Here is a 20,869-nt window from a genome sequence, read left to right on the forward strand (position 1 = left end):
AATGTGGATCTCAGCACAGTCCTCCAGAGACAAGCTGAATCTTACACCTCCCTCCCTCCCTCACCTTACCTACTTCTTCAGGCCAGAGGTTCTCAACAGGGGGTGATTTTGTTCCTCACCCCCTCTTAGGGGACATTTATTTGGTAATGTCTGAAGACAGTTTGGGTTGTCACAACTTGAAGGACGATACTATTGGCATCTCATGGATAGAGGCAAGCGACACTGTTAAATCCACTACAATACCCAGGACAGCCCCACACAACAAAAAATTATCCGATCCAAAACATCAGCGAGGTCAAGGTTCAGAACTCCTGCCTTAGCAACCGAAATTCTCTCCACTGTCTAGGAGCTGCTGACGTTCATCATACCTTGCAACAGACCCCTATTCTAGGAACCAAACATCATAATAAGAAAAACAAAAGAAGAGTGTACCCTTCATAGTCTTATTGAGTAATAGTTAAGAGAATGGCTATTGGGGTCAAACTACCTAGATTTAAGTCCCATCTTCATCTGTTAATGGCAATGAGATTTTGGGCAAGTGACAAAACCAAGCCTCAACTTTCCCATCTGTAAAATCAGAACGATTGACTGTGGTCAGCTACCAGTGTTGCTATGGGCATTAAATGGAATGGTGATTATTCTAATAGATGTAGCACAGCGCTTGGCCCATAGCAAACACCCCACAAATGCCAGCTGTCATTAACTCACTCATTTCTTTGTGTGAGAATGAGAGAACTCTTTTTGCTTTCAGGAAAAGAAAAGAGTCAGAGCTGAGACACAGCTTCCAGGCAGCCAGTGCTGCTCCTGGAACCCAGGTTCATGTCTATAGAAAGGTCTGCCTGGACTGAAGTCTTCTGGCCTTTTGTCCAGACCCTCAGGGCTCCCTGGCTGCCTGCTGGCTCCCAAGAGCCCCCCTGCTTACGTTCTACACCCCCACTAACCTATTTCCCAGGGGAGCTATTGATCAACCCAAGGTATCATAGGTCCTAATGAACCTAATGTAACAGGTTGACGCCACAGACTTCTTCTGGAATATGTTTGCATTCAACCAAAGTTTGAGATTTTCACTCAAAAGGGTGATTCTCATGGCTGGAGTTTTCAGTCAGGGTAAGTTAGACATTTGGGTCGGGTGGGGGTTGATTATCATCCCTTGCAGGCATCATATGCACAGGGATGATCCTGTCAAAGGGACAAATGACAGGCCAATACATTCAGGGGCAGCCTGTCCTCAGCAGGGACAACACACATACCCAAGGCCGTCTACTGCATGAGATTATCTCTGTGGCTGAATGGCCAGGCGAAGGGGCCTTTTTTTCTTATACATCCCTGGATTTCTGGATGTTTCTGAATCATCACAGGAGTGCCCATTGAGAATTTACTTCTCCTCATTAATGCAAAACCCTCATTTATCTAGACTAAACTAGTGTCTGGTATGCAGTAGGTGCTCAATAAATATTTATTGACTCAGTGAGCAAACATAGCCTTCCAAGAGCCTGGGTTTCAGGACAGTTTGCTAGCTTTTCATAGCTAGGAGTCCTAGAAGGTTTGATGGTTCTTATTGGCACCACAGGGCCTGCCTGTAGTCAGAACAAAAGGGTATTTTCAGGAGGGTGAAAGGTGTAAGAAATGTGTAAGCACCACTCTGCCTGTTCAGGGGAGGACCTGCTCCCCATATTCTGTCCTCAACATCAGTCAGAGATGGGTACCAAGGAGGACTGATATCTGTAGAAATCATTGCCTGTTTCTGAATTAGAGGAACTTTTTAAAAAAGTAAAATAAAAATAAAGGGTCAGAAATTCCATGGTTAAAAATAACCAGAGTCTTGAATGAGGATGTGCAAACAACCTTCCTGATTGTTTGTAGAGCTGCATGGAGAAGCTGATTTTAAAGCTGAAATCATCATTGGGATAGGAAAGGGGCCTGCATTTTACCAGCAGACACACTTTATTAACACAGAGACTTTTGTCATATTTAGCAAGTTTGCTAACTGCTTCCTTACTGGTATGGGAATCAGGATTTGTCTACATCATAGGAGCTACCTTTAAAAATGACCAAGGGCAGCAAAGAGTAGAATTTCATGAGTTTGCATACCTGGCAACCCTTCTACCTGCCAGCCCTCCCTGCCTTGCAGCCCCTGGCTTCCCCCTAGGCTCTGGGGTACCTGGTGAGAAGGACGGCCACATCGTGATGGGCAGGATTGAGGTCACTCTTGGGATTGATGCTCTTCTGCCACTTACAGAAGCTGGACAGTGTCTTCTCTGCATGGTGCACTATTTTCAATCCTTGCTGGAGAAGAAGAGGAAGAGATCAGCACAGGTGAGTTTACTGTGGTCAGCGCCCATCACATTCATCCCCAGAAGCAGCCAGGTGAAATGAGCTCTAGGCAGGTGCCTCAGACATTTGGCAGGAATTTGGCAGTGGCCAACTGAGTCCTCTGGGCTAACCTCTGCTCTAAATACTATTATTCTCATGACTTCCGCTAAAAGAATCCAAAGGGAAGAACTGTAGGACAAAAATGATCACTGGGAAAAGTAACCCTTGAAGAAAACTTTAAAATATATCAGCAAAGACCGGCAGTAGTTTGAAGTTCTATTTCCCGAGAACTCTCTGCTCTCTGATTCCCGAGGGAGTACAATCCCAAAGAGGCATTTTTACTTCTAATGCAAAATGAATAGAGTTTCAACAAAATCTTCTTCCTTTCATGCAGTATCCTGCAAGACTGGGGTTACACTGGATGTTTCCTTACTCATGGTTTCCATCTGTCAAACTAAGGGTAGAGGGTTAGGATCCTTTGAACCAGTTTGGATCACTGGTTGTCTGACAACAATTAGGAGAAGAGATGATCAAGCAAAAAGTACTGAGAACTATGTCGAGGTTGGACCATCTAAATATATGGGTTGGGTCTGCGTAGTTCTTGAGATTTTTCTAGCAGCAGGACTATTGGGAAAAGAAGTAAAGGAAGGCAAAAAACCGAAACGTAAAGAGATGTCACCAGAGGGGATTCTTCTTACTTTCCAACATTCCTATGAGAGCAATTCTAGAATAACCAGAGGTACAGTCACTGAAGAGAAAAAGAAATGTTAGTGCCTGAAATCTAACCTCAAAATCTTGCTTGCTTTCTCCTTACTGCTTTTGTCGGTTCGTCTTACAAACAAAGCCAGTGCACAAATAACTGAGTTGCTCATCATTTACAGCTCAGTACCCTGCCCCTGTGTAGACGTCTCCTCTACAATATGTGGCATTAGCACAGGTTAGTGACAGGATCTTCAGGATACCTTACTGCTTTTCTACTACATGTCACGATTCTTCCAGGAGGATTTAATAGAGCACAGTTTTGTTTCAGCGTCTTTCGCCTCTTCATCTCTGAATCTCGCAAGTGGTTAAATCCAAGAAACATTTAAGTTCTTGAATGCACTTGATCACAGGAGCCTTGGGAAGAGAAATTAGCTATGCCTGCTACCATGCAGCCGTATGCATACACAAGATGCAAAAGAACTTCAGAGGGATTGTGCTTGCTCAAAATGAACATGGGGAGACTCATGCTAAACAATTTCCATAAAGCATCCCCAAAATTTTTGGGCTTATCAAAACAAACCCTATCCACACTAATTCTTTTTCCGAGTTCCTTTGTAAACAAAAATATATTTCCCTCTTTGTTCTTTCACCATTTTTTTCTCATCTCATTTTTTCTAAGGGAGGTCAATTTACTTCCCACTTCGCCTTTCCTATTCATTGGAGTGGGTGACTTTCCAGGACGGGGAGATGACCTCAAGGAAAAATCAACAACGACTCACAGAAATAGGCCCAAATGAGAGACGGAAAAGGCTTTCGCAAGAACACGGCTTTTATTATAAGTTGTTCTGTCTGTCTCTTTGTAAGCTCTCTCTATAATGAAAACAAACAAACAAAAATCTTGTCTTGATTTCTTTGAGAATTCCTGCTAGCGGCTTTTGACTTAATGTGCAATCTGACTGTGCTCTGCTAGCCAGGCTTAGGTTCCTGGAAGAAAGCGAATGGGCAGAGAAGAGAAAAGCAGTAAAAAGTTTAATCTGAAAACGTCCCATGTGTTTAACAGATAACTCATCTGACTATCAAGAAAGAAAGATATTTGACTTTAAAAAAGTGATGAGTCTACAAATTCTTTGCCAATATTTTTGACATTTATCCTGAAAGAGCAACAGTTGTATACATTATTAAAGACCCACTAATCACCCTGGGAGCAGGGGAAATTATCAGCCTGAATTTTCAAAGTTTAACATACACTTTGAACTCTGGATTCTCACAAAAGTGAACCCCCCGACACTAAATCATTCTGAGAACAAGAGGGAAATTTTCTGTACAAACAGTTATCTCCTGCCTATCAGCCTCTACTGCTGCTCCTTCAAGCCAACCTGACACCCTTGGGCCCCACCCTTGGACGGCACAGGGACCTGGGGCCACGTGGCTTCATCCCAACTCACTCCTATCCCAGTTTTGTCTCTATTCTGTTCCTAAAAGAAGTCTCCAACCTCTTATGATCCGAATCTTATTCTGTAGGGCTTTTACTTTCCTTTGAGAACTTTGGCACAGTTTCCTCATCTGTGAAATGGGCATAACAGTAACAAGTTCACAGGCTGCTGTGGACCTAAGCAACATGATGATGATGGTGGTAATGATAAGAATAATAAGAATGATACTAACAAGTGACATTTATTGAGTGTTTTCTATAAGCCAGGTACTATGCTATTATATGGATTAACAAGTTTGATTCTCACCGCAGCTCTAGGAAGTAGACGTTATTATCCTTATTTTGCAAAATGAAGATATAGAGGCACAGACAAGAAACCTACCAAGGTCATACAGCTAGAAAGTGGGGAGACTAACTATAAATCTTATACTTTCCATTATGTCGACTGCTTGTAACAGTTGATGAGGGAGGAGTTGGAGGGGAGATTTTCATCCTGCCCCTAACTCCTGACCCAAAAGGGGAGCAGGTAGGCCATCGAATGAATTGGTCTAAAGTGGAAAGGGCTAGAGGCCAAGTTTGTGTCAGGTCCTCGAGGGAGAATGAAACGTCTGAAAGATAGGATGAGGGTCATAAAACAAAAACAGGAGCTCGATTCAGGGCTAGATGGAAGCAGGATAAGGATGAGAGCAAGTTGGCTCATATCGGAAGCCACTCATTTCTTGGCCCCTGATGTCTAAATATGCTCGACACGCCTTTCCAGCTCACGGCTTCGTGTCCTTTAATCTCCACTTTTCTGAAATATGACCATCTAAGTTTTTGAGAAAGCCTCTAGGATGCTCCAAAGTGAGTATCACTTCAGACTATCCCAATTTAGTCTCAAAATGTGATGACAATCCATGGTGGTTCTTACATGGCAGTAAGTGACAAACAGGAGCTACATTTTATATATGTATATTAAGCACGAAGTCTCGTGAACCCCCCACAGAAAATGAAATCCAAAATGGTGTTAGCTGTCAGATATGATCAGAATAAGAAAGACAGAAAGAGTCACAGAGAGTCACTGATTGAAGAGACCAAGCTCCAGGACCCGGCCTCAGTACTCCACACCTCTTGTCACTTTCCACAGAGCCCCAGAGCCATGTCTCTGATGCCTTTCTCTCCAGGTCATCTGTCAGTTTGGAATCATCCAGAAGGCTCTAATTGGATTAGATCCCAATCCCTTTATATGGCCACAAGGCCTGTCGTGATTTGGCCACTGTTGACCCTCATCTGAACCCACTGACCCCTGGCCTTACTCATTCACTCTTGTCCTTATCTGTCACGTATTAATAGGGCTAAATGGTGACCCAGCCTCTGCCATTAAGTCTTAATACTAATGGAGGAAAGTGCATCAATCAAAGAGATGTAAAATTACAACTGCAACGTGCCATGAAGGAGAAATGCACGGTGTTAGGTGGCAGTGTGTAATAGAATCTAACTGAGCACGGGAGTCAGAGAAGGCTTCCCCAGTGAAGTGACTCTTGAGCTGAGTTCTGAGGAGTCAAGGTCCTAACTAAAGGAAAACAAGAAGGAAGACAGTCCAGGCAACAGCAAGACCAGGGACAGGAGAAATTATGGTGAGTAGAAAACTTGTTCTCTAGAAAAATTGTTCTATCCCCAGAGTAAAGGGGTCATGAAGAGATGAGACAGAGGATCAGCCAACCATTGGATTGTTTAAGTCAGGGGTGTAGGTTGTAGAAGGGGTGTGAGGCAGATGGATATGATCAGATTGCCATTTTGAGGTCATCCCGGATACAATGAGAAAATAGCATTGAAAGGAATCCAAGTAACCCGAAAGTATATAAGGCTGTAGCCCAGGAAAGAGACAACTGTATCTTGAATTAAAGTGATGGAAATGGAGATGGTCAGACAAAATTGGCAATACCTGATGATGGACTGGATATAGGGACCTGGGGGAAGGATGTGTCATGGATGCCTTCCGTCTCTGGTTTCTACAACTGGAAGGATGATGATGTCATGTACAGAGACAGGCAACACTGGAACAAGACCAGGTGAGAATGGAGGTGTTTGACTGGCTATGTTCTCACTTGCCTCCAGCACAATCACATTGCTTCTTATCCTCCCATTTTGTAGTTCAATATCAGTGATGTGTTCACAGCCCTTGTATGGAAAGTGCTACTTGAAGCACTAAAGCTGTTGCCCAGCTGTTGACATTCCTCTACCTGGAATGTCATTCCTCACTGGTTAATTCCTTCTCGTCCTCTAAAACCTAGTTTGGACATCCAAGTATCCTTCCCTATCCCAAGTACTCTTTTACTTTTTTTTATATTCATGATAAGCTCAGTTTGAAATTTCCTTTTTTGTGCTTTTGTGCAGTAGACTCCAAGCACCTCAGAATCACAAAATGGGACTTATATTCCTATTTGTACCGTCAGTGGCTAGCACAGTGTTTGACATATGGCTAATGTACCACAACTCTCTTCTCATTTACAGATGAGGAAAAATGGTACATGGAGCAATGATGTGATTTTCTCAGAGCTACCTATTGGATGAAAGAATCAGGACTAGAATGCAGGTCTCCTTGCTGAAAGGAATACTCATATCCCAATACCTCCCACTGCACTTTCAGCCTGTGGCTGCCATCCGGATGTTAGTTGAGGGCTGCAATCATTGTTTTTGGTTGTTGTTGGGGCTGCTCGTTAGTCAAAGATGTGAAGAATAGCTTGAGCCATTCTCTGTGAATCAGGAAAATGAGAATTATGAATTGCAACTCTACAATGAGCTAGCAATTGTGCTGTCAAACTATGAACCTTGTACCACTTGTAGATTCTATAAAAGCATGCGAGAGGAAGACATCTGGCAAGTGGGAGAAAGGAAGTCATGGCTTTTTTGCAGCAAAGCACTTGAATCTCTTTACACTTGCAAAATGAGGATGGGAAGAAGAAAAACAACGCAATTGTGATGGGGTCAGGGAGTTAGTTGCCCATCAAATAATCCCCAAGGATTTCACTGCAGCAAGACTTTGGTGGAGATTTTGTTTCCTGGGAATGAAGAATTGTGAAATGCTAAGGGATGTGAACTATGGACGCCTCTCTATGAGGTCCTACTAGTAGTGCTACTGGTGGGACTGAAAAAGGTAAAGGTTTTTCCTTCTCACTCCCAGAAAAACCTTCCCTTTTTTCAGGTCTGAAAACCCTAAATGTCCACACATTCTGTGGCTAAGCATGCATACATGTTAGATCATCATACAATAGTAAAAATAAGCCAGAGGTATCAAAGTATAATTGTCAAAAGTTCCAAACATAATTCTTGTACAAATATATAGTGAGCACATGTTAAAGATATGTTTAACTCATTAATGAGGAGACAGGCAAGGTGGTTCAAAGGCAAATACACAAAATTGGTGCAACTATATAGTCAGTTAAAAAAAAGAAGAATGCTGGAACAAGAGTGTTAAATTAGATACAAAATTAGTTAGTATTCCACACACCAATAGAACCACAACTTTCAGAGTTATCTCTTTGCTGGAAACAAATCATTTTCATCTCTACTGGACAAAAAAACACTTGTACCCTAGAAGTTTTCTTCATGTAAACACCTAACTTTACCCTGTCTAGGCCCTCCTCAATAGTAAATAATAATCCCATAGAGTCAGACAGGTCATGTTAGACACTGAAAAGTTAATAGTTTTGGTTTTGCCTGGTTTCTACGGATGTTTGCAATACATTTTTCTCAGCAAAAGGTTCACAGGAAAGGAAATAATACATCCGTCAGTATTCCAAGATATCCAGAGTATGTCTTGAGTGACAACAGGAAGTGGGGGTGGTAAAGGAAAAGAAGAAGAAAAATGGATCCAAGCTCTAGAGATTATCTTCTGATTGTAGAGGCTTCAGCTGCCCAGACAACAATGTCTTGGGCATTTTGACCTCAGGTGTCTCACTGATGGCAACCGGAATGACGCCCTTCTTTGTATATTTCAACTGCTGGTTAAGCTTTATAGATTGCAAAGGCATTTCCTCTGGTTGGCCAGTTCATTCATTCATTAAATTTCATGTAATTCATTCATTTATTTATTCATTCATGTCCTTGGTGCTGGAGATATAGCCAAGAATAAAGAAACAGTTTCTGCCGTCATGGATTTCATATTTTGATGGGAGCTGAGCTAAGCAAGAAAGGAGTAAACATCTACACAGAATATTAATGAATTGTGACAGTGGTATCAATAAAGGAAGTAAATTGCATTCTGTGATGGAGAACAGTAAGTAGGGACAGCTTTGAGAAGTTTGGTCATTGAAACTTGTCTGAAGAAGCAGCACGTAAACAGAAGCCTGAGAAGTGTGTGGGTGCCGGCTAGGATCAGAGCCAGGGAACGGGTGTTCCAGACATTGGGAACCTCAAGTGCACAGGCCCCGAGGCTGAAGATTGCCTTGTGTGTTCCCGAACCTACCCAGAGTGCAGTGAGTGTGAGGTCAGAAGCAAGGCAGAGGGTGACATAAGGAAAGACCGGAAAGATCATGAAAGTCTTTGCAGGACATAGTAAGAAATTTCTAAGATTTTGTTCTAAAAACAACAGAAATCCATTAACTAGTTTTGTGCAATGGAGCAAAAATTTGTATTTAAAATTCATTCTAGCTGCTACATAGAGAATGGATTATCGGGCAAGGCTGGAAATAGGAAAAACATTTGGGAGTCCACTGTGGTAGCCCAGACAAGATACAAGGCCTAAAACAATGCAATGACTGTAGAGATGAAGAACAGTGGATGGGTTTGAGATGTATTTTGGAGGTAGGAATACCGTGGGCCTTGCTGTTGGACGCGGAAGATAAGAAAATCAAGAATAATTCCTGGGCTTATGCAATAGTGCATAGCAATCGATTCTCAGCCTTCTGGCTAAGATCCAGTGTAATAGTGCATAGCAGCAATGTTTACTGAGTTGGGCAAAATGGAGGATCGGGGATGGGGAAGAGGCGGAATTAAGATGATTTGGGCAGAGAGAAATCAAAAATTCCATTTTAGACTTATTAAGTTTCCACGTTTGAGTGGATTATGACACATCCAGGTTGCGATGTCAAGTAAGCAATTGGATATGAGTCTGCAGCTCAAGACGTCTGGGCTTGACGGACGAATTTAGAGTCCTAGCATATAGATGAATACAAGTCTCTGAGAACAGATGGAATCCCCAAGGGTAAAAGTGCAGATGGAAAATCGGGCCCAGATCTGAGAGACATGTATTAATATGCAAGAGGTAAATAAAGGTAACACATTTCCATGCCCCTCCTAACTCTTACTGAAACCACCCAGCCATGCCATGATTTAGTCTGTTTCCACTGTGGGACATTCTTAGTCACTGCTACACATCTGGTCTGTGTGTCCCTAGACGCAATGACTGTCAGGCGATTCCAATATGTGTATCTCAGAACTGTTCTCCATCTCACACTTGATATCACTGAATTCCCAAGAAAATCCTACAGAAATATTATTTTCCTTCTCAACGGGCTTCTAAAAACTTTTCTGATACCCTCTTTCTTGTAACCAAGAGCTCTTCTAAGTAAAGGAGGTAAGGAGTGAAAAGATACAGGGCAGAATGGTGGACAGGAAACTATTCCTTACCTCTTCTTCTTCAAGTAGAATGAGCCGAACCACAACAATGTGAATTGCATTGCCAATGCTTGGGTTATGGAACAACCCAGTGACCTAGAGTCAGAAATGGAGAACCATTAGCCCAAATGAACAGACAATAGCTAAATGCCAGAGGTAGGAAAAACAGCATTGTGATGCACTTAAAATAAACGTTATCTTACAGGTCAGGAAATTTTGGTGGCATGGAAAGAAGAGATATGCCCCTGGCCCAATCCACATTATGATATTTGAAAGCAAGCTTTCCCAGGTGATGGATTGGCACCTTTCTTCCCTTTGACACTTTCTCTGACCCAGTGTCTTCCTCTCTTTTATTATCAGTGACTCAGGCAAATATCTTTCCCCATCTTCACAGCACTAACACTCTCTGGAAAGGCAGAAAACATCAAAAACGTAAAAGGGAAGCTTGAAATTAGGGATCATTAACTTTATTCCAATTCTAGCGCTAAGCACCTTGAGGAAATCACGTTCTAGTTCTTTGCCTCCGTTTACTCGTTTGTGCACTAACATAAATCAGTGAGATGAAGTCATATTAAAAGGCTTGAGTCACTGGATAAATATACCTACTAGAAAATGTGAGTGATAAGTTACAAATTTTCCTAGGATACGCAGGTTTAAGAGAAAGACTAACGTCCTGAATTTCCATCTTTAATTACTTAAGCAGGGAATAGATTCCTATCTTTATGTTAAAAAAGGACAAAAAACCCGCCTCTCTTATTTTTGGAGGGTGGAGCAGTTCTAATGACATCTGTTTGCCAGCTGCCCCTCCCCCCACACAGTCTGACATACCATGTTCATGATGGTGAGGATATAGGACTCCACGTTCTCGCTCCCATGATACTCAATCATCTTCGTGTCAGCCACAACCAGCGTCTCCACCCACCTCTCTTTGCTGATGGAACGCCGGGAGAGGCTTCTGCTTGGCAAGGTCTTCCTCTCCCACTTCTCTCGCTGTAACTCTAGCTTCTGGGAAGCGCCAAGGCTGTCTATATATTAAACAGAAGATAGTGGGCTAGTTCTACATATCTCTAAAACAGTACTTATGTTAGTAAAGATGCAAGGCCATAAGTTGATGTTTAATAACATACTCATATGAATGCGATGTTCTTATATACAGGACTGAAACGGAAGAAGGGGGCAATTTAAATGAATTTTATGACCAAGGCAACTGAAATTTGAATTTTACAGAGAGGTTCAAAAGTACTTCTTTGAAATAATTAGTACCTATTTCATGAAAGCGAACCCTCGTTATTAACAAGATACTATCATCAAGAATGGGAACTTTTTCTTTCTTGTCTTTCTCCTCTAAATTATTCACTGCCTACTGTGTGCAAGGCAGTGTACTCGGCTTTAAGATGCCAAATTGTTTATCTTCATGACCATTTGAGGTACGTACTGCTCTTTTCAAAGGTGGAAATTGATGTTCAAAGTGCCCAGTTAAATAACTTCCCTGAAGATCCAGGGTTTTCTATGCCCTAAAATCATGCATCTTCATCTAGACCACACTGTCTCTCACAGAGTAAGCACCCATAAAACTGGAGAACATGTAAGCTGGAAAGGCTGGATGCGGTTCAGGACATCCCACTTCAAAAAGGTATAAAAGAGCTGGAAAAGATCTGGTGAAGGACAGGAAAATTACCAGCGTGACTAATAGGTTTCAGTATAGAAAAGGTTTAATATATGAGGGTCATAGTTTGGAAGGCAAAACCTAGGAGAGGCTATAAGATCCTGAACAAAACTGGAATCATTCTCGAAATGCCAGAACACCATAACCAGGGAACACCTCCCTGAAACTTGAAAGAGGTCTATTTAAAACTAAACGGAATAAAGTGCTACTTCACTCCTCAGGAAGCTTTGCCCCAATGGTTGGTGGTCAGGTGTAAGAGGTTGCAATGGGCGCACAATGGCTTAGGGAGTTGACGAAAGATGATGAATTTACTAAGAGAGTAACTAAGGAAAGAAGCCTGGGCTGATGGCAAGGCAGTGTCTCAGTCTTGGGAGATTTCAATCAGGAGGCCAGCCACACACCCTTACTTCCCCCGTCGGCACCCTGGACCGCTGGCAGGGGCAGAACACAAGAGCAGGGTAGCAAACCTCACATCCCCTTCCGAACCTCTGGTGACGGCCATCCAGCCTCAACCTGTGTATTTCCGGTGGTGAGGCCCTCACCACCACACAAGGAACCTTGTTCTGTTAGGCAGCTCCCTTCTGCACTGAGCTGAAACCTCCTCCCTGTAATTTCTATGGATTAATCTGATCCTATTCTTCAAAGCAGTCTAGAGCCAGGCCCCCTCCTGAAGACAACTAAAACCATATCCTCCCCGCTCCCTGCAGTGCTCCTTGGGTCGTAGAGCTGATTACACTGATTTCCTCTATAACCCTTTGTTCCTCACTTTCAATGTCTATGTGAAGTTAGAAGACACTGAGTAATATTTACAAAATATGGGAGATAATCATAGGTCAAAATCAATTCAAATTCTATTATTGTAAGTTTTGCGTGAAAATAATAAAGCGGTACTTGGATATAAGACTTTTGAAAAATAATCCAGGATGGTATAAGCCTCAGAGGGAAGTCTTGAGAAAGCTTATCAATGGTTAACCCCTCATCTATGGTAGAATAACTTCTATTTTCCTTCTCCATGTACTTTGCATGGATAAGTATGACTTCGCTACGAAATCTCCAGAAATGTTATCAGTGGTTTCTAATTCTGCACCACTAGCTGTCCCCCTGTCTATCACCCTCTCATCCCTTTTTGAAGCTCATAGGAACGTTTTCAAACTACAATCTGTTTCCAAATCTCTCTGTACAAGCCATACTTGAGCCCATGTGGGGGTTCTGGAAGGGGTAGTAGCAGCGTGGGCCAGGAAGAGGAATCCTATCAACATAGGTCAGGTGCAATGCCATTCTCTCAGTCCCCGCCCTGTTCTTGCCACGTGGGGATGGATCTCTTCCAAGCTGCAAGGATGCTAGGAGTTCTCCATGAGCTTATGTATTTGGGAGACCAACAGATAAGCTTCTTCACCCAAGTGCCCTCATAAAACCCTTGGTAAATAGGCCTACTCTCCTCACTTGGCCCTGCAGGCTTGGCGTCCATCCCCTGGACTCCGCTTGCAGGCTTCAGCTCACTGCAGTTGGCAGGGACCATGAAATATGCAGCCCTTTCGTTAAAGCAGAACCGTGTGCTCCAGGCTGCAGCCTTAGGTCCCTGGCCAGGTGTGGTTCTCCTCTCCTCTCAGGCCCTCAGGTATCGAAGGTTAGAAGCTAGCAAGAGGCTGGCACAGGTAAGAAGTTGGTAGGATAAAGGTGATTTCTCTGCTTCTCTCAGTCCTTTCTTTCTGTTCTCACTTCTCCTTCTTTAATCCCCCTCCTCAACTTTTTATCTTCCCAATTTTGAGAAAGAGAGTTTAAAGGAAAACAAAAAGATCTCTTTAAAGCCCATCAAGTTATTTTCATTTTTCCAGTAAATAATCCAGTGAGTTACACAGTAAATGCTCACGTAGGAGGAAATGTGAAAATAAGAGCTGGGTCTAGTGAAGACATAGATCTATTTTAAAATTGTCTACAAGACCTATCTATACTAAACACTTGCTGAAGGCCAAATCCTGTGCTAATCATTCTATACACAACATTTTACTTAATTGCGCCAGCAAATCCATGAAATAAGCCCTAATATCATCCCCATTGTATAGATGAGGAAACTGAGGCTCAACGAGATTAGGAATTTCCCCAAAGTCACATAGTAAATGACAGAGCCTAGATCTCGCAAGTCTGTCTGAATCCACTACCGCAACACAGAGATTTATGGACTAGGCTCTGTCGGGCAAGCCCTACTCTACTTTACTATGAATAGAGGCAAAGAAGTAAGTGACATAATTCCTGCACTTACACAACAGCCAATCTAATTGTGCATAATACAAAATGAACATATGACAACGTCATTATCAGGTTTTAAATAATTCCCAAGGAGAGAGATATTAGTTCTATTATGGAAAGTGCCAGAAGCTTTACTGACGTGGTGAGATTTGAATTGGGCCCTGATAGGACTGAGTTGGGAGAAAGGATTGTATATATCTAGTCTGACTTTGCTGAGTCCTGATGAAGTCATCTCGGACGTGACAGAAGAAATGCTTCTGTTTTTAAAAATTTCTAAGAATTTTGAAAGGACAAGAAGCCAGCCCTACACATTTATCCTCAAGGCCTGATGGACAAAGCCAGACAGTTCTTCAGGGGTTAGGGGAGGTGTCACAATTCTAAGAAGCTCTCCTGGCACCTCCAGACACACACACACACACACACACACACACACACACACACACACACACAGTCTTAATTTGCTCTGGCTGCCACACCAAAATACCACAGACTGGGTGGTGTAAACAACAGAAATTTACTTTCTCACAGCCCTGGAAACTGCAAGTCCAAGACCATGCCTGCATGGTTTGGTTCTGGTGGGAGCTCTCTTCCTGGCTCCCCACTGTGTGCTGACATGGTCTTTCCTCAATGTGTGCATGTGGAGCGACAGAGATCACTTTCTCATCCTCTTCTTCTAAGGCCACCAATCCTCCTGGATTAGGACCCATCCTTATGACCTCATTTAACCTTAGTTGTCTCCTAAAAGCCCTGTGTCCAAATATAGTCACAAGGGGCAGGGCAGGGGGAACGGGGATTAGAGTTTCAACACAAGACATTTGGGAAGACACAATTCAGTCCATACCACACACACACTAGATCTCCCTCTTCTGGGCTGGGATAACTTCTAGGCAGGCCTGGATTCAAACACTTTCCACACTGCTGTCATTTCCTGCTCCTTGAGAGGCTGTGCAATAGGCTTTAAGTACCTAAAGGGCCAGAAGTGCCTCTCCTTCAGCTTTGCACCCAGTGCCCAATAGCATGTCTGACAAAGAGAGGCGCCCAATAAATGTTTCATACAGGGATGAAGGAAAAACAAGATGAACTGGAACTAATTTATGAATCACAAATAAGAAAGAACTGCAAGAACTCTCTACTTTTCCCCATGACGTGACTTGTTTCGATTAGAGAATTCTCCATGGTGAGACTGTGAAGTGTTTGCTTTACGGGGAGAAATGCAGTAAAACAGGCAGTTTGAGTAAGGACAATTTCCCGTCCTGACGCACGAGTGACTTTCTTAGGCCTGAAGCTAAGGAAGTACCGATATCCATCCAGTATCTGCTGAGATGTCCAGGATGCCCTGGGTGGTAACAGACCACAGGTCCTAGAGATCCCTGGAAAGTAGTACGAATAACTGAGTAGTTTTTCCTTCTCCAAATGGTTTAGGCAGCACTTCATAAAGCTGTCTGTCCTTTAGAGCTTTCTCAGGTAGCAGAGTCTTTAACTGCTATCTCTCAGATTTAGGGTTGTCTGCAGACAAGCAAGAACCATGCCTTGAGAAGGTTGCATGCAGGAGGCTCGAGTGGTACCAGGGAGCAAGGAAAGTGAGCACAGAAAGCAGGAGATTGGCAGGCACAAAGTCTCCTGTCCTTGAACGGATGCTTTTTAGCATTCCCCTGGCCTCTAGCCTGGGCAAAGAGGCCCACCTCTTCTGCGCAGGGCATTGCGCAAGGCTCTGCCTCCGACCCTAACTCAACTTTTCCCTCACCTGGTTCTCTTCTGCTGCCGTACACCCAGGTCCCACAGGGAAGGAGGATTGCTGCCTGGCCTGTAATGGTTGACCACTCACTGACAGGCACAAATTGCCTCAGGCATGTTCAGTACGGTCTTCTTGAGAGATCTGAAGGTACCAAGGTTTCACCGACAGGGGAAAAAAAACAGCCCTCGATTCATGTGCACATTTAAATGCAGCAAGAACATTTTGAGTGATACCTACTGGATTGCTCATAACGTTCTCCCCACTGGCATCAAAGCTCCGCATGTCGGTCAGAAAGAAACGTGGGAGTCAGTTATGTTTGCTGCTGCTATGCCCCAGATCACACATAACTGCTCGCTATTTCATGTCACCAACTTGACTCCAGGGCATAAATAGTTCTAAGTTCCTCCTCCTGTACCACTAGAGTCTCTCAGAAAAATGTACGTCCTGCGTGATAAGTACTAACTTGGCAAGACAGCACGAGTCAGGCTGGAAGTCAAAAGGGAAGAAGTCTTTGAGGGCACTAATCAGAAAACTACATCGCAGAGACCTTGAGAAACCACTGGACCCTTTTTTGAGCAAAGGGAAACAGAACAACTCTACCCTGATGAGACTAAATTTTTAAAGAAAGTGAAAGAGACCATATTTACATGTGGTCATATTTATATACCAATGGACATATTATTATAAACATATAAACATATGGGCATATTTTACAGTTCTTTCCCTCTACCTTATGCTAATGCTTAATTTCACACAAATATAACTTCATGCTTGCCTATTTATTATAAATATAGTATTTATATTCATACAGATTTATAATGTTCTTTTTTTCTTCTAGCAGACATGGCCCTCTTCCACCCAGAACCTAAGCCAACAGAGGTACATGTCCTTAGTTTTCCTCTGTGGGATTCTTTTGCTGGTTGCTTGGTTTTGTTTTCTTTCTGGGACACCTCTTCACTGAGAATGACACTTTTTCAATTTCATCTTTATGTAGGCATCTGCTTTCGGCTCTCTATTGTCTATGAGCTCAGAAACTTGTCCTCAGTCCCCCATACCTGGGCTCTTAGAATGCAGAGCTCAGGAAGCTCCAAGGAAGCCATCATCTTCAGCATTTGGTTAACTTCTTTGTCTGCATTTAAATCTTTTATTTTTCCCCTTCCCGCCCTCCCTCCATTTTCTTTTGTGCCTCTGAGAACTTTGCACATATTCTTGCCCACTCCACTATCTGTATTTAAAGAAAAAAATTATAAAAGCTCTTTATCCAGAATTTTTAAGTTTTACCTACCAGGGGTAGGGGTATGAATTTATGCAAGTTCTCTAGTTTACAATATTTTTGTGTCACTTTTCAGGGTGAAGTTCAGCCTCACTCTGGTTACAAAAGAGTATATGCTATAGAAACAGAAATGCTATAGAGTGCATAGTTTCCCAATGTGTTATAAGAATCTATTTTCGAAAATAATCGAAAGACACTGAACCCATCTTTATTTTCCTCAGGCCCTCTGGTACATCACAAGCCTGATAAAGTAATTCAGGGCAGAGGGACTCAGGAGACATAAATTATAATCTTAGGGGACATTAGATCCGCTGTAATCAGGAATCACTTCACTCTTGTGATGAGTGCCAAAAAGAGAGACTCCGCAATTTGCTTTTTTCTAGTAAAGATCAGAAAAATATTATTTTTTAATTTCCACATATTTGTGGTTTTTTCCTGCTGTCTTTTTACAATTGATATCCCATTTCAAAGCCTTGTGATCAGAGAATATGCTTGGTATAGAATGATATTATTCTTGTTATAAACCAAAGACAGGATTTTATCTATTAGCAAATGTAGCAAATACAATGGATTTGCCATTTTTAATTCTCTTAGCTCAAAGAAACTTCTGTGTTTCATTTTATTTCCTTCTGCCTGGGTCAGACTGCCCTTTTGGGCAGCGTGTCCCTGAGAGGAAAGCTTTTCTTTACAAGGGAGAACTGGATCAGTGCCTCAGTCATTTGTGTATTCGAGACTTGGCACAGAGCCGGGTGTCATCTAACATGCAATAACTACTTGCTGAATGAATGTATGGACTCATTCACTTAATATTTATTTGTGGGGGTGTTTAGAGCAGTAAACAAAACAGAAACAAAACGGTGTGCACATTCTAGTGAATCTAACCTGAATTTTATCATTCACTCATCAACATGAGCCCCTCTGGGCCTAACTCTGGGACAGTAACAGCGATAAGTATGCTAGAGAAGATGCAAGTAGATAAACCACCAAAAGGGCTCCGAGATGCGTTAGTTTGTGAACGCTGACCTGATTTTAAATAGCTGTCTGAAGACAAAGACAACATCAAGGGCGACAGAACACTGGGCCCTTCACAGACCAGATGACAGGTCCCTACGTCACCCTGGGCCTAGGTCACACGGCATGGGCCACGCGGAGGGGCAGACACGTGAAGGACCACGTCAGCATCAGGCGGCCCCCGAGTACCCCTTCATGTTGTCTCTCTTCCTCACTCTGGGAAGGAGTTACCTACCAAAATGAGAGTACTTCAAATGCTGGAGGTGTCAATGACCAGGAGGAGCAAGTACCTGAAAAGTTCTAGCAGGAGTATCTTGTGGTAAGGGAAACTCACAGAGAGAGAGCTAGAGGCCAGCAACGCAGGGCCACTGCCACAATCCAAGACACTCAAGGCCACAAGCTAATGGTCAGGGTCTGGCTTAGATAGGAGATCTGAATCCCACAAATACTGAACTCATCCTTTCCCAGCTTTCCTTGAGGACTCCTTCATTCATTCAAGGGACCTGTCAATCAGTAACAGGCTTAGTGGGGCATCACATTAATACTTTGCTTGGAATCTTTACCCATCTCTAACTCCAAACCCCCAAAGTAGCATGCTAACAACAAATGTGCAAACATGTCAAAATTGGGCAAGTTTTGTTTCCTAAAGCAAATAGTATTCTGGAGTAAGGAGCTCTCCTTCCTTTAAGGGATAAGGGATCCCACAAAATCACAAGGAATTCCCATTTCAGCTCTGAAATTTCTCAGAAGTTCATTGGAGGAAGTGGGTTATGGGTAATTTTTTTCTTTTATCCACTTTATTGTATTTTCTATATTACTTTTATAGTTAGAAAATAAACTTTAAAAATATGACGGTCATTTCCTTTTGTTTTCTTCACTACAATTTTATAATTTAATAGCATACTTTTTCTCAGTCTTTTCTCTACTTCTCTTGTTAATGTCTGTCCTTTTAACCGAGTAATCAAAGGCTATTCTCCCCAACCATGTTAAATGTTCCTTTAGCAACAGCATAACATAATAACCTACATAATTATTGAGAAATATAAATCTACTTATTACCTGGTTCTCCAAAGGTAGAGAAATAGACCTGGGGGGCGGTAAGGGGGCACAATGCAAAATCAAGGAGAAAAAAGGAATTATTCCAAGTAATAAGCCAGCCATTCTTCAATGAAAGTATGTGGCTGGTAAAGAGGTTTGAAAATATGAGCCAGAATTTCCATTAAGGAACTAGAGATACATGAAGTATAAAAGGAGACATTGAACTCAGCCAGATAAACATACTTCCTGGGGCAATGGAAAGAATACTGTGGTCCACAGAAGCACAGGACAAGACACAGCCACCAGGCACTTGGATAGCAATCGAGGTCTCCTGTTTGTTGTTTTTCTAAAGTCTGACTCACAGAATTGCTATAAGTAAGGAATAAATTAGAATGTGGGACGAACATCGTGCACAATACCTGCCACATACCAGAGTCACAGGAAGTGTTATTTTGTTTTCCTCAATCCTGTTAGCGACTAAAGATATGATATCCATAATACGGCAAAACCCTGTTCCTCTTGTTTTCAGTTAAGGTTTATTTAATTCCAGTAACTGGGGAGAGCCATGACTTTAACCAGCCTGGCTGCCTCGTCCCTGCCCTCCCTTGTAAAATATTTCAGTTCCTCACTGACTAGAGCAAAGCGACCAGGAAACAGCATTCAAAAGCAAGTACTTTTTACCTATTGTTTTTCCATACTCTTTTTTTTTTTAGGAGAGAGAAAGAGATCACTAAGTTTCAACACGGAGATTTATTTTAAAAAGTAACGTCCTGTCCACGACAGATGAATAAACAAAATGCAGTATTCACACACAATGGAATATTATTCAGCCCTAAAAAGGAAGAGCATTCTGACAAATGCTACAACATGAATGAAACTGGAGGACGTTATACTAATAAAATAGCCTGACACAAGAGGACACATACTGTATGATTCCACTTGTCTGAGGCACCTGGAAGAGTCAAATTCAAGAGACAGGCACCAGAATGGTGGTTGCCAAGGGCTGGCATGGGAGGGAAATTTTGAGGAGTTATTGTTTCACTGGTACAGAGATTCAGTTTGGGAAGATGAAAAAAGTTTGCTAGACACATAGACAGTGGTAGCTGCACCACAATGTGACTGTTTTAAAGCCACTGAAATGCGCACTTAAAATAGTTCAAATGGTACATTTTATATTATGTAGATTTTTACCACAATTAAAAAATAAATTAAAAAAAATTAACTTCCACAGTCGATGGTGGAAGCTGAAGTGAACACAGACCTCCCCAATCAACTGCACGTTCTATCGTTGCATCAGTAACTCCCAAAGTGACCTTTCAGCCCCTAAAGAGACTCAATCACCAATCACTGTTTCACAATCACTGAAGTGTGCTTCTTCAGACAGTAACATTTCCACAACTGGAATTATCAAAGTAAGACTGTTCTAAATAAGCTTTAATTAACATTTTAATTAGCCAGAAATTCCTTTCGCAAAACATTCCGGTGACACGAGGCATAAATTAAAAGCTCTTTGCCTGGCCCTTTCCTGGAGCCTTGACTGCCACCTGACTGGTCCTGTCCTCGGTGACTTTCTCCCCCTGTCCTGGTGCTCCGATCCATCCGTCACTGCCGACAGGCCCATCTTGACTTACCCTTTATGCCTCTGCCCACTTCTGCCCTCTTGAGGCTATTAGAGTTTCCCAGGCAGCTCTTTTTGTCTGAATATTGTCAACCTAAGATATTGTGCCCTGTAGGTCTGCTTGCCTTTTTGGACTATACATTTCAAAAGTCTAGATTTTACTTTCTAATCTGCCACCTAACTCCTTGTTTGTCTGCCCAAGAAAGCAGCTCTGTCCACACATCTACCACACACAA

The 20,869-nt window shown here is 42.5% G+C and overlaps 1 protein-coding gene across 1 annotated transcript in view; it reads right to left on the bottom strand.

Annotated features, from left to right (window-relative positions):
* ADAMTS12 (ADAM metallopeptidase with thrombospondin type 1 motif 12) overlaps positions 1-20,869 on the bottom strand; it is a 271,688-nt gene that overhangs the window by 123,269 nt on the left and 127,550 nt on the right. The window contains exons 4-6 of the mRNA XM_033109831.1: positions 10,874-11,070; positions 10,058-10,141; positions 2,162-2,286 (exon numbers count right to left, since the gene is read on the bottom strand). Coding sequence (XP_032965722.1) covers positions 2,162-2,286; positions 10,058-10,141; positions 10,874-11,070 — 406 coding nt within the window. The remainder of the gene's footprint in view (positions 1-2,161; positions 2,287-10,057; positions 10,142-10,873; positions 11,071-20,869) is intronic.

Source organism: Rhinolophus ferrumequinum, chromosome 7 (genome assembly GCF_004115265.2).
Source record: "Rhinolophus ferrumequinum isolate MPI-CBG mRhiFer1 chromosome 7, mRhiFer1_v1.p, whole genome shotgun sequence".
In the NCBI taxonomy this organism is placed as follows: Eukaryota; Metazoa; Chordata; class Mammalia; order Chiroptera; family Rhinolophidae; genus Rhinolophus; species Rhinolophus ferrumequinum.